The following is a 13,919-nucleotide window of genomic DNA, read 5'->3' on the forward strand; positions in this document are numbered from 1 at the left end:
TGTCCCTTAAGGGGACATGCGGAAAGACTGTGAGTGATTTATTAATGCTATATTAATATATAAAAGTGTTATTCTATCAAGTTAATTATCTATGTGCTATAATAAATATCAAGAGATATATGTAATATTAGCTAAAATATATATATGAAATAAAACTTTCTAAAGTTATATTTAAAAAATTTCAGGTCAGGTCCCACACAGTGTGTGCAATGCTGACCTAGAGATGTCTGTTCAGGGGACAAGGAGAGATACAGTCTGCTGACTGATCCCGAGCAAGCAGAGCTGCTTTTCCCCCTCTGCCTTTTCTGCTCTTTTTTTTGGTCTTTCTTTTTCTGTCCCACATCCCCACTGCATTTATATGGTAATTTTTGGCCCCTCCAAAGTGATGGAACAACCACATGTTATAGGCACCAGAAAGAGTTCCTGGGCTCATCTACAATGGCCACAATGGCCATGAGAGTGTGAGGAGCAAGGAGGATGAAAGTCATCTTTTTAGTCCCCCAGGTCATCACTGGAGGCTGTGCTGGGCAGAGAGGGGAATGCTGATGGCAGAGTGCTGCTGAACAGGGTTTTCTCTTTGTTCTCTCTGTCCCATGTCCTCCTCTCTTTTTCCTTGTGGCATGAGGTGGTTGTCTTGGACCAGCTGTGAGCCCCACAAGCACAACTTTCTATGTGAAGACCTCTTTCACTGGCCGTAGAGGACAATTCTTTCGATCCGACCCCAAAGTTCTTGGTACTCCCTCATGGCCTGTGTGTGGGCGGCCGGATCCTGTGCCAGGCGATGGAAGAGGTTGGGTGGCTCGGCCGTTTTGACATCCGTGGGTAAGAGAATCTCTTGAGGAAATGTCTGGTTGCCCACAACAAAGTGGTCAAGGCGTTTCTCCTCCAGGGAGCCACGCAGATACTCCATGGTATCCTCCAACCGCCGCCGGAAATGCCTCATGTGCCAGCCTGACAGAGGTATGGTGTTCAGGAGGTGCATCACAATGGTCTTCATCATGTAAGTGGAGAAGCCTATGCCCACCAGAGCACAGGCCAAGAGCTGCAGGCATTTGAGGTGCCAGCTGTCACGTGGAGCCTGATTGGCAATGTGCCTGAAGAACTTCATCTCTGCCACGGCGTAGGTCTCAGGCCACATTGTGCTTGGGGTGAAGAGGGCCTCTGTAGGCTGGCTGCTCACGTAGATGTCTGAATTGCCTACTTGCACCCCAAAGAGCAACTCAACCGTCAGGCTCTTTCTGCCTCTGGTCACCTTGAATTTGCAGCAGCGGCTGGAGGGCAGCAGCACTATTTGCCAACTGTGTGACTGAGGCAAAGCCGGCCAGGCCGCTCTCACCAACTGGTAGAACCAGCGGGCAGTTTTCTCCACATCCAGGTAGGAGCCAGTGCAGAGGGTGTTTAGGAAGTTGGGCTCCTCGTTCCTCCTCTGCTCTTCTGGGTGGTGGAGGGAGCACAGCACGTTGTCACCCTGCTGCTCCCTTGGGCAGGTGCACACCGGTTCCACGCGGATGAAGTTCCTGCCGGGTATGTGCCCTGAAGTGTCCATCTCCAGATGGAAGGTGTGCCCTGGGGAAGGAGTGAGAGGTACAAGGACAGTGTACACCACATCCTCCTCCCGGGGACTCCAGCCTTCAAAGGCACTGCCCACCCCAATGGCTCGTTGCGGCACTGGGTATGAACTGTCTGACAAGAGTAGTCCAAAGACAAATGTGAAGTTTTCCATCAGGACAGTTGTGTCTTTGCAACCTCTCTTCAGATCCTGAACAGGCCACTTTATCAGGTGCACTAAAACCCATCTCAGGGCATTCTCAAAAGTGAGTTCTTCTTCTTCTTCATAGGCATCTTCATGGTCTTCTCTGTCTTCCTCTTCCTCCTGGCCATTGTTGTCTGGCTCGTGGCTCCTTCTCCGGCAGACAAACCACAGCCACAAGAGGAGGCCCAGGACTACAGTCAGAGCCCAGAAGTCACCCTGTTGCAAGGCAGCCCAGAGCAGGGCTCCCCAGGCCCTGACACTGCGCTCCAGGCTGCTCTGCTCCAGCTCCTGCAGCAGCCGAGTCATCTCTCTGTCCAGGAGTTCTGCACGCAGCTCCATGTGCAGACGGGTGTCCTCATCCAGCCCATCACCCACCATCTGTGGGTACTGGATGAGGGTTTGCAAAAACACGAGAAGAAACATTCTCGCAGCCATGGCCTGCAGGAGGAGAGAGAGAAGGGGTTGAGCGGGGATGAAAGGGAGGGAAGGAGCGAGAGGGGAGGGGAGTATGAATGGGAGCAGCGGGGATGTGGAGCAGGAAGGACAGGGCCCCAGGGCAGCTGGCAGGCAGCAAGGCCTGTCCCACTGCCCCAGGAGCAGCAGCACCATTTGGTGCCCCAGGTGTTCTGGTGAGGGATTGGCCCTGGATGCAGAGGGAGAACCCAGCCCCAGGGGCAGCGTTTTGGCCCCGACCCTCGCCCAGCGCAGCCTCGCCCCTGCGTGTGTGCACTCACCACTTGTCCAGGCTCGACTGGGGCAGCGTTACCTGCTGGGGCCATCTCTAGCTGCCCCCACTGTGACACAATGCCTGTGATGTCACAAGAGCCACATCACATCACAGCCAGGCCAGCCCCGCCCTTCGTCCCCACCCCGGCTCAGCAACTTCCAGTGGCCCTGGTGTAATGCTTAAGGCTGCCTTGGTGTTAATCTTCTTCCTAGAACTTCCATTCTCCTTTCTTTTGCATTTATTCTCATCTGTTCCTCAGTGGCAGTCACATGGAAGAGCCATGTTTGAAGGGACCCTTGAGGGTGTTGGAGTGCAAGCCCTGACTCCACACTGCTTGAGCTGAAGTTAAATCTCTGAGTCACGGAGGTTGGAGAAGACCTTGGAGATCTTTTGTCCAACTGCCAACCTTACACTGCCTATTCCACCAATAAACCATGTCCCCAAATGACACATCAACAGACCCTTTAAATGCCTCCAAGGGTGGGGAGTTAGCCTTTTCTCTGGGCACTCTGTTCCCAAACTCGATAAGCTTTTTGGTGAAGGAATTTTTCCTAGGATCCAATGGATCTCTCCCCTGGCGCAACTGGACGCCCTTTCCTCTTGTCGCAGTGCTTGTTCCCTGGGAGAACAAGCCATCCCCCGCCTGGCTACCACTTCCTTTCTGGTTGTTGTAGAGAACAATTAGGTCCCCCCTGAACTTCTTTCTCCTCATGCTAAACACACCCAGTTCTCTCAAACGCTTCTCATCAGACTTGTACACCTGTCACCAAAAATCCTCCAAAATCCATGCCACAATAAAACCCTCTAACACTGCATTTATCCTGTTAGAAAGCAAGGCAATACTTTATTCACAATCCTGGGTGTGTCCATGTCCTACAGAATCCCGGCCTCTACCCAGACTACCAATGCAACTGTTTTTACCTCTTTATTAATTTTTAGGAAAGAAAGAAATGAATGTTCATTGGTTTTAAATGACATAATTCCCCTTCATTAAGGAGTAGTCTCTCCTCTACTGGTGTAGTGGTTTGAATCTTGTTTTCCCCCAGAGTTTAAGAAAAGTGGTAGACCCCAAGGGGTGGAAACCCCTGTAAGTTTTGAAGTTTTGCCCAATGGGCGCTCCTGCAAAAATGTAAACATATCACAAGCACCGGAAGAGACGAGTTGTAGTTTGAAGAGGTGGCCATGTTGTAGAGCCACGAGGAAGGGGCTCTGAGCCCCTTGGGGCCTCTGGGGCCTCCCAGCCCCTGGCTGGGTGGGACTGCAGAGACTTGGAACAGTTTTAGACTGGACTAAGTGTTTTTAATATGCCGGGAGATGTTTTCTCTACTGTGGGTGAGCAGAGACAGCAGCGGCAGACGCAGCGTCCAGAGACTCTGGCAGAGAGCCAGGACAGATAAGAACTGAACCGGAGAAGCAGAAGAGATGCAACTGAATAAGGAAGACACCGAGTTGTGTTGGAGAGCCAAGAAGGAGAGTCAGCAGCTGAGAGACAGAGTTCTGGGGGTAAGAACTGTACCAGACCCCCCCCAAACTCCTTTGAGACCTCCTGGAAGGAGGAAGATGATGGACTCTTGCTTGAAAGAGGCTTGAAGTGCGACATGCACTGCAGAAAGGATCTAGAGAGCTCCGAGAGGAATGCAGAGGGGGTGACCTTGGCTCCCCCCTCGCACTGCTGCCAAGATGGCAACCTGAGGCAGAGGCACAGAGGCCCTGCAAGGAGCTTGAATCTCCTGGAGATACCAGACTGTCACGAAGCCCCCTGTGCTCGTGATATGACCGTGGTGGAACGACCTTTGTCTGGGGTGACGTAGTCCACGGAAGACCCCTCGGTTGGAGGCGACGGGGCCGAGAGAGGCTTGGATAGCTCCCTTGTGAGTGCTGGCAGAAATCCAGCTATCAGCTGCCTGCATGTGGAGAGGACAGATGACTGCTGCTGTAGAAGATCCTGCTGCTCCAAAGAAGGGATCTGTCCTTTTTTCCCTCCTGGACTTTTATTTGGAGGGGAGAAGAGATCTGATCCATTGTAAATACTATATGTCATGGTAGAGATAGTTGTGATCGTGTGGATAATGTATTATAATATTTATTTGTATAGTCATTGTAATATATTCCCTTTCCCCCATTCTGAGTCTGGTTGTGTTTTTGTCTGGAAAACCCATCTCACATTAGGTTGAGATGTGGGAGGAGGAATGGAGCTAGGGAATTGGATTGTGGGGCTATCTCAAACCATGACAACTGGTTATTAATTCCGCCCGGTTTATGCGAATTAAGTCCATACTTTTAATTTTTTTATTCTGGTTTTGCCCCGGTACGGACTTTCCGTTACATATACCGAGTCTCCGTTAGTCTCTTCTTTATCTTCTGGTTTCTGTAAAATATCCTTGTGGTCCATAAATTCTGCATGCTCGATTTCCAACTTCAGCAACACACCTTTCTCTCCCTATCAGAGTTACTTCATCAAAACGGAAAGTTTCAGTATTTTCCCAAGTTGTGCTCCCACAAGAGCAGCTCATGTCAAATGCTGCAGAATGCAAGCGGAAAGTGATTCAACAGACTGTGTATTATTAGATAAAATAATTAATTAATGAGTTAATGAAAACATTAAAACGTTGGAAAAGAGATATCATTTCCACCAGGGCCACAGTGGTTGCAGGATTCTGCTTTGCCGCCCTGACAGAGTCTGGACACCTCAGTGTGCTTCAGCTTCGTCCTTGGGAACTGCCCATCCCTCCAGAGGGACTGGCTCAGTAGTGCCCCCAAAATGCCCCTGGCAGCACATGGGGGTGCTCGGCTGCCTCCTTGTGCTGGAGGGGTCTGGCCTTTGTTGCCACTGCTGTCGGGGCCTGTTCCAGCCTCCCGCTCTCGACACGGGCATGTGTTGGGCCTTCAGCTCTGGCCTGTGCTCTGCATGGACAGCAGGCCTTGCCTTCAGCTCTGCCCTGTGCCCTCAGCACAGGCCTGATGTGCAGGCCTTAGCAGGGAGCTGCAGGTCCAGGCCCAGCCCTTCCCCACATGCACACACACACTCCCAGGGACTTGGTTCCCACCCATGGCAATAATTCAGTGAGATTGGGATCCAGGATCTCAAACCCACACAAGAGAAACGATCCCCCTACAAAAGGAAGAGCTGCCAGAGAGGAGGAAAGAAACTCCTCCGGTCCTTTGACGGCAACTGCCATCCTTTATTCCACAGTGGGGGTGATTTGGGCCAGCCAAGCGTCTGGAAAGGGTTCTTTTTCTCTCCCCCTGCTCAGGTTGTTTTAAGAAGACAAGGAAGCAACTAGAGACAAGGGAAGATGGACGTTCTGCAGAGGGCAAGCAGCTCTCCAGCCCTTCACTTGTTGTGCCTCTGCAGGAGCCGAGGGGGATCCCTAAATCTCTGGCTCCAGCCAGAGGCCATTGGTGGCTGCGTTTCTACCCTGCACAGAGCTCCCCTTCGAAGGGATCTCTCTGCTCTCTTGAGGCGCCTGCTGCAAAATGCCCAGTCTATGAGAGGGAAGGAGAAGAGCAGAGAACAGGTCTGGGAGTGTTAAAGGCCTGGTGGGCTGGGGCTTGGAGAAACCTCGTCTATTGGAAGGTGTGCCTGCCCATGGCAGGGGGGTTGGAACCAGATGAATTTGAAGGTCCCTTCCAGCCCAAAGCATTCTGTGATTCGATGAGCAGAGGGGCCGGGTGGCAGGAGGCCTAATTTGGGATGAGAAGCCATTCAGCACTCTCAGTTTGCTTGAGGTCAATGTGACTGTTCATGAGCACAGACTCACAACTAGTGTGATTTACCAAGGCTCTAGGCCTGGCTGAGTTCTACACAAACTTGCACAATCCAGATTCTAGAATAGCACTCTTTATTGAAGCAAGGAGTAAGCAGTTGTTGGATTCCAGTCCTAAATGCAGTGACTACAGGGCATTAAAATGTGCTGGGACAGATGAATTGGTGCTATACTTATGAACTAATAATATTATATCAAATAAATGGCCTACAGTATATATTATCTCTATATCTAAAAATTTATAAACTTATGTATTTATATATTAAAAAATTAAGGTCAGCTCCAACAGAGTCAAGGGATGACAGTCTTGGTGCAAGGCTGACCTGAAGGTGTCCCTTAAGGGGACATGCGGAAAGACTGTGAGTGATTTATTAATGCTATATTAATATATAAAAGTGTTATTCTATCAAGTTAATTATCTATGTGCTATAATAAATATCAAGAGATATATGTAATATTAGCTAAAATATATATATGAAATAAAACTTTCTAAAGTTATATTTAAAAAATTTCAGGTCAGGTCCCACACAGTGTGTGCAATGCTGACCTAGAGATGTCTGTTCAGGGGACAAGGAGAGATACAGTCTGCTGACTGATCCCGAGCAAGCAGAGCTGCTTTTCCCCCTCTGCCTTTTCTGCTCTTTTTTTTGGTCTTTCTTTTTCTGTCCCACATCCCCACTACATTTATATGGTAATTTTTGGCCCCTCCAAAGTGATGGAACAACCACATGTTATAGGCACCAGAAAGAGTTCCTGGGCTCATCTACAATGGCCACAATGGCCATGAGAGTGTGAGGAGCAAGGAGGATGAAAGTCATCTTTTTAGTCCCCCAGGTCATCACTGGAGGCTGTGCTGGGCAGAGAGGGGAATGCTGATGGCAGAGTGCTGCTGAACAGGGTTTTCTCTTTGTTCTCTCTGTCCCATGTCCTCCTCTCTTTTTCCTTGTGGCATGAGGTGGTTGTCTTGGACCAGCTGTGAGCCCCACAAGCACAACTTTCTATGTGAAGACCTCTTTCACTGGCCGTAGAGGACAATTCTTTCGATCCGACCCCAAAGTTCTTGGTACTCCCTCATGGCCTGTGTGTGGGCGGCCGGATCCTGTGCCAGGCGATGGAAGAGGTTGGGTGGCTCGGCCGTTTTGACATCCGTGGGTAAGAGAATCTCTTGAGGAAATGTCTGGTTGCCCACAACAAAGTGGTCAAGGCGTTTCTCCTCCAGGGAGCCACGCAGATACTCCATGGTATCCTCCAACCGCCGCCGGAAATGCCTCATGTGCCAGCCTGACAGAGGTATGGTGTTCAGGAGGTGCATCACAATGGTCTTCATCATGTAAGTGGAGAAGCCTATGCCCACCAGAGCACAGGCCAAGAGCTGCAGGCATTTGAGGTGCCAGCTGTCACGTGGAGCCTGATTGGCAATGTGCCTGAAGAACTTCATCTCTGCCATGGTGTAGGTCTCAGGCCACATTGTGCTTGGGGTGAAGAGGGCCTCTGTAGGCTGGCTGCTCACGTAGATGTCTGAATTGCCTACTTGCACCCCAAAGAGCAACTCAACCGTCAGGCTCTTTCTGCCTCTGGTCACCTTGAATTTGCAGCAGCGGCTGGAGGGCAGCAGCACTAATTGCCAACTGTGTGACTGAGGCAAAGCCGGCCAGGCCGCTCTCACCAACTGGTAGAACCAGCGGGCAGTTTTCTCCACATCCAGGTAGGAGCCAGTGCAGAGGGTGTTTAGGAAGTTGGGCTCCTCGTTCCTCCTCTGCTCTTCTGGGTGGTGGAGGGAGCACAGCACGTTGTCATCCTGCTGCTCCCTTGGGCAGGTGCACACCGGCTCCACGCGGATGAAGAAGTTCCTGCCGGGTATGTGCCCTGAAGTGTCCATCTCCAGATGGAAGGTGTGCCCTGGGGAAGGAGTGAGAGGTACAAGGACAGTGTACACCACATCCTCCTCCCGGGGACTCCAGCCTTCAAAGGCACTGCCCACCCCAATGGCTCGTTGCGGCACTGGGTATGAACTGTCTGACAAGAGTAGTCCAAAGACAAATGTGAAGTTTTCCATCAGGACAGTTGTGTCTTTGCAACCTCTCTTCAGATCCTGAACAGGCCACTTTATCAGGTGCACTAAAACCCATCTCAGGGCATTCTCAAAAGTGAGTTCTTCTTCTTCTTCATAGGCATCTTCATGGTCTTCTCTGTCTTCCTCTTCCTCCTGGCCATTGTTGTCTGGCTCGTGGCTCCTTCTCCGGCAGACAAACCACAGCCACAAGAGGAGGCCCAGGACTACAGTCAGAGCCCAGAAGTCACCCTGTTGCAAGGCAGCCCAGAGCAGGGCTCCCCAGGCCCTGACACTGCGCTCCAGGCTGCTCTGCTCCAGCTCCTGCAGCAGCCGAGTCATCTCTCTGTCCAGGAGTTCTGCACGCAGCTCCATGTGCAGACGGGTGTCCTCATCCAGCCTATCACCCACCATCTGTGGGTACTGGATGAGGGTTTGCAAAAACACGAGAAGAAACATTTTCGCAGCCATGGCCTGCAGGAGGAGAGAGAGAAGGGGTTGAGCGGGGATGAAAGGGAGGGAAGGAGCGAGAGGGGAGGGGAGTACGAATGGGAGCAGCGGGGATGTGGAGCAGGAAGGACAGGGCCCCAGGGCAGCTGGCAGGCAGCAAGGCCTGTCCCACTGCCCCAGGAGCAGCAGCACCATTTGGTGCCCCAGGTGTTCTGGTGAGGGATTGGCCCTGGATGCAGAGGGAGAACCCAGCCCCAGGGGCAGCGTTTTGACCCCGACCCTCGCCCAGCGCAGCCTCGCCCCTGCGTGTGTGCACTCACCACTTGTCCAGGCTCGACTGGGGCAGCGTTACCTGCTGGGGCCATCTCTAGCTGCCCCCACTGTGACACAATGCCTGTGATGTCACAAGAGCCACATCACATCACAGCCAGGCCAGCCCCGCCCTTCGTCCCCACCCCGGCTCAGCAAATTCCAGTAGCCCTGGTGTAATGCTTAAGGCTGCCTTGGTGTTAATCTTCTTCCAAGAACTTCCATTCTCCTTTCTTTTGCATTTATTCTCATCTGTTCCTCAGTGGCAGTCACATGGAAGAGCCATGTTTGAAGGGACCCTTGAGGGTGTTGGAGTGCAAGCCCTGACTCCACACTGCTTGAGCTGAAGTTAAATCTCTGAGTCACGGAGGTTGGAGAAGACCTTGGAGATCTTTTGTCCAACTGCCAACCTTACACTGCCTATTCCACCAATAAACCATGTCCTCAAATGACACATCAACAGACCCTTTAAATGCCTCCAAGGGTGGGGAGGTAGCCTTTTCATTGGGCGCTCTGTTCCCAAACTCGATAAGCTTTTTGGTGAAGGAATTTTTCCTAGGATCCAATGGAACTCTCCCCTGGCGCAACTTGACACCCTTTCCTCTTGTCGCAGTGCTTGTTCCCTGGGAGAACAAGCCATCCCCCGCCTGGCTACCACTTCCTTTCTGGTTGTTGTAGAGAACGATTAGGTCCCCCCTGAACTTCTTTCTCCTCATGCTAAACACACCCAGTTCTCTCAAACGCTTCTCATCAGACTTGTACACCTGTCACCAAAAATCCTCCAAAATCCATGCCACAATAAAACCCTCTAACACTGCATTTATCCTGTTAGAAAGTTAGGCATTACTTTATTCACAATCCTGGGTGTGTCCATGTCCTACAGAATCCCGGCCTCTACACAGACTCCAATGCAACTGTTTTTCACCTCTTTATTAATTTTTAGGAAAGAAAGAAACAAATGTTCATTGGTTCTAAATGACATAATTCCCTTTCATTAAGGAGTAATCTCTCCTCTACTGGTCATTAATTCCTCCCAGTTTATGCGAATTAAGTCCATATTTTTAATCTCTTTAGTATGAGTTTGCCCTGGTACGGACTTTCCGTTACCTATACTGAGAGTCTCTGTTAGTCTCTTCTTTATCTTCTGGTTTCTGTAAAATATCCTTGTGGTCCATAAATTCTGCATGCTCAATTTCCAACTTCAGCAACACACCTTTCTCTCCCTATCAGAGTTACTTCATCAAAACGGAAAGTTTCAGTATTTTCCCAAGCTGTGCTCCCACAAGAGCAGCTTATGTCAAATGCTGCAGAATGCAAGCGGAAAGTGATTCAACAGACTGTGTATTATTAAAGACAATTATTAACAAGTTAATGAAAAGAGATATCATTTCCAGCAGGGCCACAGTGGTTGCAGGATTCCGCTTTGCCGCCCTGACAGAGTCTGGACACCTCAGTGTGCTTCAGCTTCGTCCTTGGGAACTGCCCATCCCTCCAGAGGGACTGGCTCAGTAGTGCCCCCAAAATGCCCCTGGCAGCACATGGGGGTGCTCGGCTGCCTCCTTGTGCTGGAGGGGTCTGGCCTTTGTTGCCACTGCTGTCGGGGCCTGTTCCAGCCTTCTGCTCTCGACACGGGCATGTGTTGGGCCTTCAGCTCTGGCCTGTGCTCTGCATGGGCAGCAGGCCTTGCCTTCAGCTCTGCCCTGTGCCCTCAGCACAGGCCTGATGTGCAGGCCTTAGCAGGGAGCTGCAGGTCCAGGCCCAGCCCTTCCCCACATGCACACACACACTCCCAGGGACTTGGTTCCCACCCATGGCAATAATTCAGTGAGATTGGGATCCAGGATCTCAAACCCACACAAGAGAAACGATCCCCCTACAAAAGGAAGAGCTGCCAGAGGGAAGGAAAGAAACTCCTCCGGTCCTTTGACGGCAACTGCCATCCTTTATTCCACAGTGGGGGTGATTTGGGGCAGCCAAGCGTCTGGAAAGGGTTCTTTTTCACTCCCCCTGCTCAGGTTGCTTTAAAACCATGAGGAAGCAACTAGAGACAAGGGAAGATGGACGTTCTGCAGAGGGCAAGCAGCTCTCCAGCCCTTCACTTGTTGTGCCTCTGCAGGAGCCGAGGGGGATCCCTAAATCTCTGGCTCCAGCCAGAGGCCATTGGTGGCTGCATTTCTACCCTGCACAGAGCTCCCCTTCAAAAGGATTGCTCTGCTCTCTTGAGGCGCCTGCTGCAAAATGCCCAGTCTATGAGAGGGAAGGAGAAGAGCAGAGAACAGGTCTGGGAGTGTTAAAGGCCTGGTGGGCTGGGGCCTGGAGAAACCTGGTCTACTGGAAGGTGTGCCTGCCCATGGCTAGGGGGTTGGAACCAGATGAATTTGAAGATCCCTTCCAGCCCAAAGCATTCTGTGATTCGATGAGCAGAGGGGCCGGGTGGCAGGAGGCCTAATTTGGGATGAGAAGCCATTCAGCACTCTCAGTTTGGTCGAGCTCAGTGCTACTGTTCACGAGCACAGACTCACAACTAGTGTGATTTCCCGAGCCTCTGGGCCTGGTTGTGTTCCACACAAACTTGCACAATCCAGATTCTAGAATAGCACTCTTTATTGAAGCAAGGAGAAAGGAGTTGTTGGATTCCAGTCCTAAATGCAGTGACTACAGGGCATTAAAATGTGCTGAGACAGATGAATTGGTGCTATACTTATGAACTAATAATATTATATCAAATAAATGGCCTACAGTATATATTATCTCTATATCTAAAAATTTATAAACTTATGTATTTATATATTAAAAAATTAAGGTCAGCTCCAACAGAGTCAAGGGATGACAGTCTTGGTGCAAGGCTGACCTGAAGGTGTCCCTTAAGGGGACATGCGGAAAGACTGTGAGAGATTTATTAATGCTATATTAATATATAAAATATTTTTCTATCAAGTTAATTATCTATGTGCTATAAAAAATATCAAGAGATATATGTAATATTACCTAAAATATATATATTAAAAAGAAGTGGGGCCAGATTTATTTGTGCTATGCCCCTATATAAAAATAATGTTATAGTCAATAAATTATATATCTATGTGCTATAGTAAATATCTCTATGGCCTATTAGTTTTAAATATATATATACACTACAGAAAAACTTTTAAATTTATATCCAAAAAATTTCAGGTCAGGTCCAGCAGGGTGAGTGCAACCTTGACCTAAAGATGGCCCTTCAGGGATCAATGAGGGATATGGTTTGGGATGGGCAGATTCTCCAGCCAGGCCACCACGAACACAAGGAGCAACAGTGGCGATGCCTATCACTTGATCCCTGAGCAGCTGGAGGTACCAGAAAGAATTCCTGGGCCCATCTAAAATGGCCACAATGGCCGTGAGAGTGTGAGGGGAAAGGAGGATGAAAGTCATCTTTGTAGCCCCCCAGGCCATCACTGCAGGCTGTGCTGGGCAGAGGGGAATGCTGATGGCAGAGCGCTGCTGCAAAGCGCTTTCCTTTCTCTGTCCCACATGCTCCTCTCTTTTTTCCTTGCGGTAGGAGGTGCTTGTCCTTGACCAGCTGTGAGTCCCCCAAGCACAGCTGTGTGCAGGAAGACTTCTTTCAACGGCCGTCGTGCAGCATTCTTGCGAGTCGATGTCCCAGTTCACAGTACTCGTTCATCGCCTGCGTGTGGGCGGCCGGATCCTGAGCCAGGCGATGGAAGAGGTTGGGTGGCTCGGCGGTTTTGACATCAGGGGGCAAGAGAATCTCTTGAGGAAATGTCCGGTTGCCCACAACAAAGTGGTCAAGGCGTTTCTCCTCCAGGGAACCGTGCAGGTACTCCATGGTATTCCCCAGCCGCCGCCGGAAATGCCTCATGCGCCACCGCAACACAGGTATGGTGTTCAGGAGGTGCATCACAATTGTCTTCAGGGTATAGGTGGAGAAACCTATGCCCAGAAGAGCTCGGGCCAAGACATGCAGGCACTTGAGATGCCAGTTGTTAAGTGGATCCTGCCGGGCAATGAGCTTGAAGAACTTCATCTCTGCCACGGCGTAGGTCTCAGGCCACACTGTGCTTGGGGTGAAGAGGGCCTCTGTAGGCTGGCTGCTCACATAGATGTCTGAATTGCCTTCTCGCACTCCAAAGAGCAACTCAACCGTCAGGCTCTTTCTGCCTCTGGTCACCTTGAATTTGCAGCAGCGGCTGGAGGGCAGCAGCACTATTTGCCAACTGTGTGACTGAGGCAAAGCCGGCCAGGCCGCTCTCACCAACTGGTAGAACCAGCGGGCAGTTTTCTCCACATCCAGGTAGGAACCAGTGCCGAGGGTGTTTAGGAAGTTGGGCTCCTCGTTCCTCCTCTGCTCATCCTCTGGGTGGTGGTGGAGGGAGCACAGCACGTTGTCATCCTGCTGCTCCCTTGGGCAGGTGCACACCGGCTCCACGCGGATGAAGAAGTTCCTGCCGGGCAACTGCCCTGAGGTGTCCATCTCCAGATGGAAGGTGTGCCCCGGGGGAGGATTGAGAGGTACAAGGACACGGTACACAACATCCTCCTCCCGGGGACTCCAGCCTTCAAAGGCACTGCCAACCCCAATGGCTCGTTGCGGCACTGGGTATGAACTGTCTGACAAGAGGTGTCCAAAGAACACCATGAAGTTCTCCATCAGGATAGTTGTAATCACTCTACCTTCCATCAGGTGGTCTAGGTGCTCCTCTAAACGCTGTCTCAGGTTGTGGGTAATAATATCCTCTTCTACTTCATTTGCAACATCGTGGTCTTCTCCTTCAATTGCATCACCGTTGTTAACTTCCCATACAATCGCATCACGATTTTCTTCCCCTTCATTTCCACCACCATCATCACCTCCTGCCCCCT

At 50.8% G+C, this 13,919-nt stretch overlaps 3 protein-coding genes across 3 annotated transcripts; all 3 read right to left on the reverse strand.

Annotated features, from left to right (window-relative positions):
• Positions 1-152: 152 nt before the first annotated feature.
• Positions 153-2,188, reverse strand: LOC120322687 (inositol 1,4,5-trisphosphate receptor-interacting protein-like 1). The gene has a single exon (XM_039378645.1). It carries the CDS (start codon positions 2,186-2,188, stop codon positions 686-688), a length of 1,503 nt encoding a protein of 500 aa, XP_039234579.1. The 3' UTR covers positions 153-685.
• Positions 2,189-6,729: 4,541 nt separating this feature from the next.
• Positions 6,730-8,963, reverse strand: LOC113983032 (inositol 1,4,5-trisphosphate receptor-interacting protein-like 1). The gene has a single exon (XM_027711776.2). The coding sequence runs from the start codon at positions 8,940-8,942 to the stop codon at positions 7,263-7,265; it is 1,680 nt and encodes a 559-aa protein (XP_027567577.2). The 5' UTR covers positions 8,943-8,963; the 3' UTR covers positions 6,730-7,262.
• Positions 8,964-12,564: 3,601 nt separating this feature from the next.
• Positions 12,565-13,885, reverse strand: LOC113983024 (inositol 1,4,5-trisphosphate receptor-interacting protein-like 1). Its single transcript, XM_039378646.1, has one exon. The coding sequence runs from the start codon at positions 13,735-13,737 to the stop codon at positions 12,661-12,663; it is 1,077 nt and encodes a 358-aa protein (XP_039234580.1). The 5' UTR covers positions 13,738-13,885; the 3' UTR covers positions 12,565-12,660.
• Between the last annotated feature and the right edge of the window lie 34 nt (positions 13,886-13,919).

Source organism: Pipra filicauda, unplaced genomic scaffold (assembly GCF_003945595.2).
Source record: "Pipra filicauda isolate LSUMZ 115617 unplaced genomic scaffold, ASM394559v2 scaffold1424_size13919_pilon, whole genome shotgun sequence".
Classification (NCBI taxonomy): Eukaryota; Metazoa; Chordata; class Aves; order Passeriformes; family Pipridae; genus Pipra; species Pipra filicauda.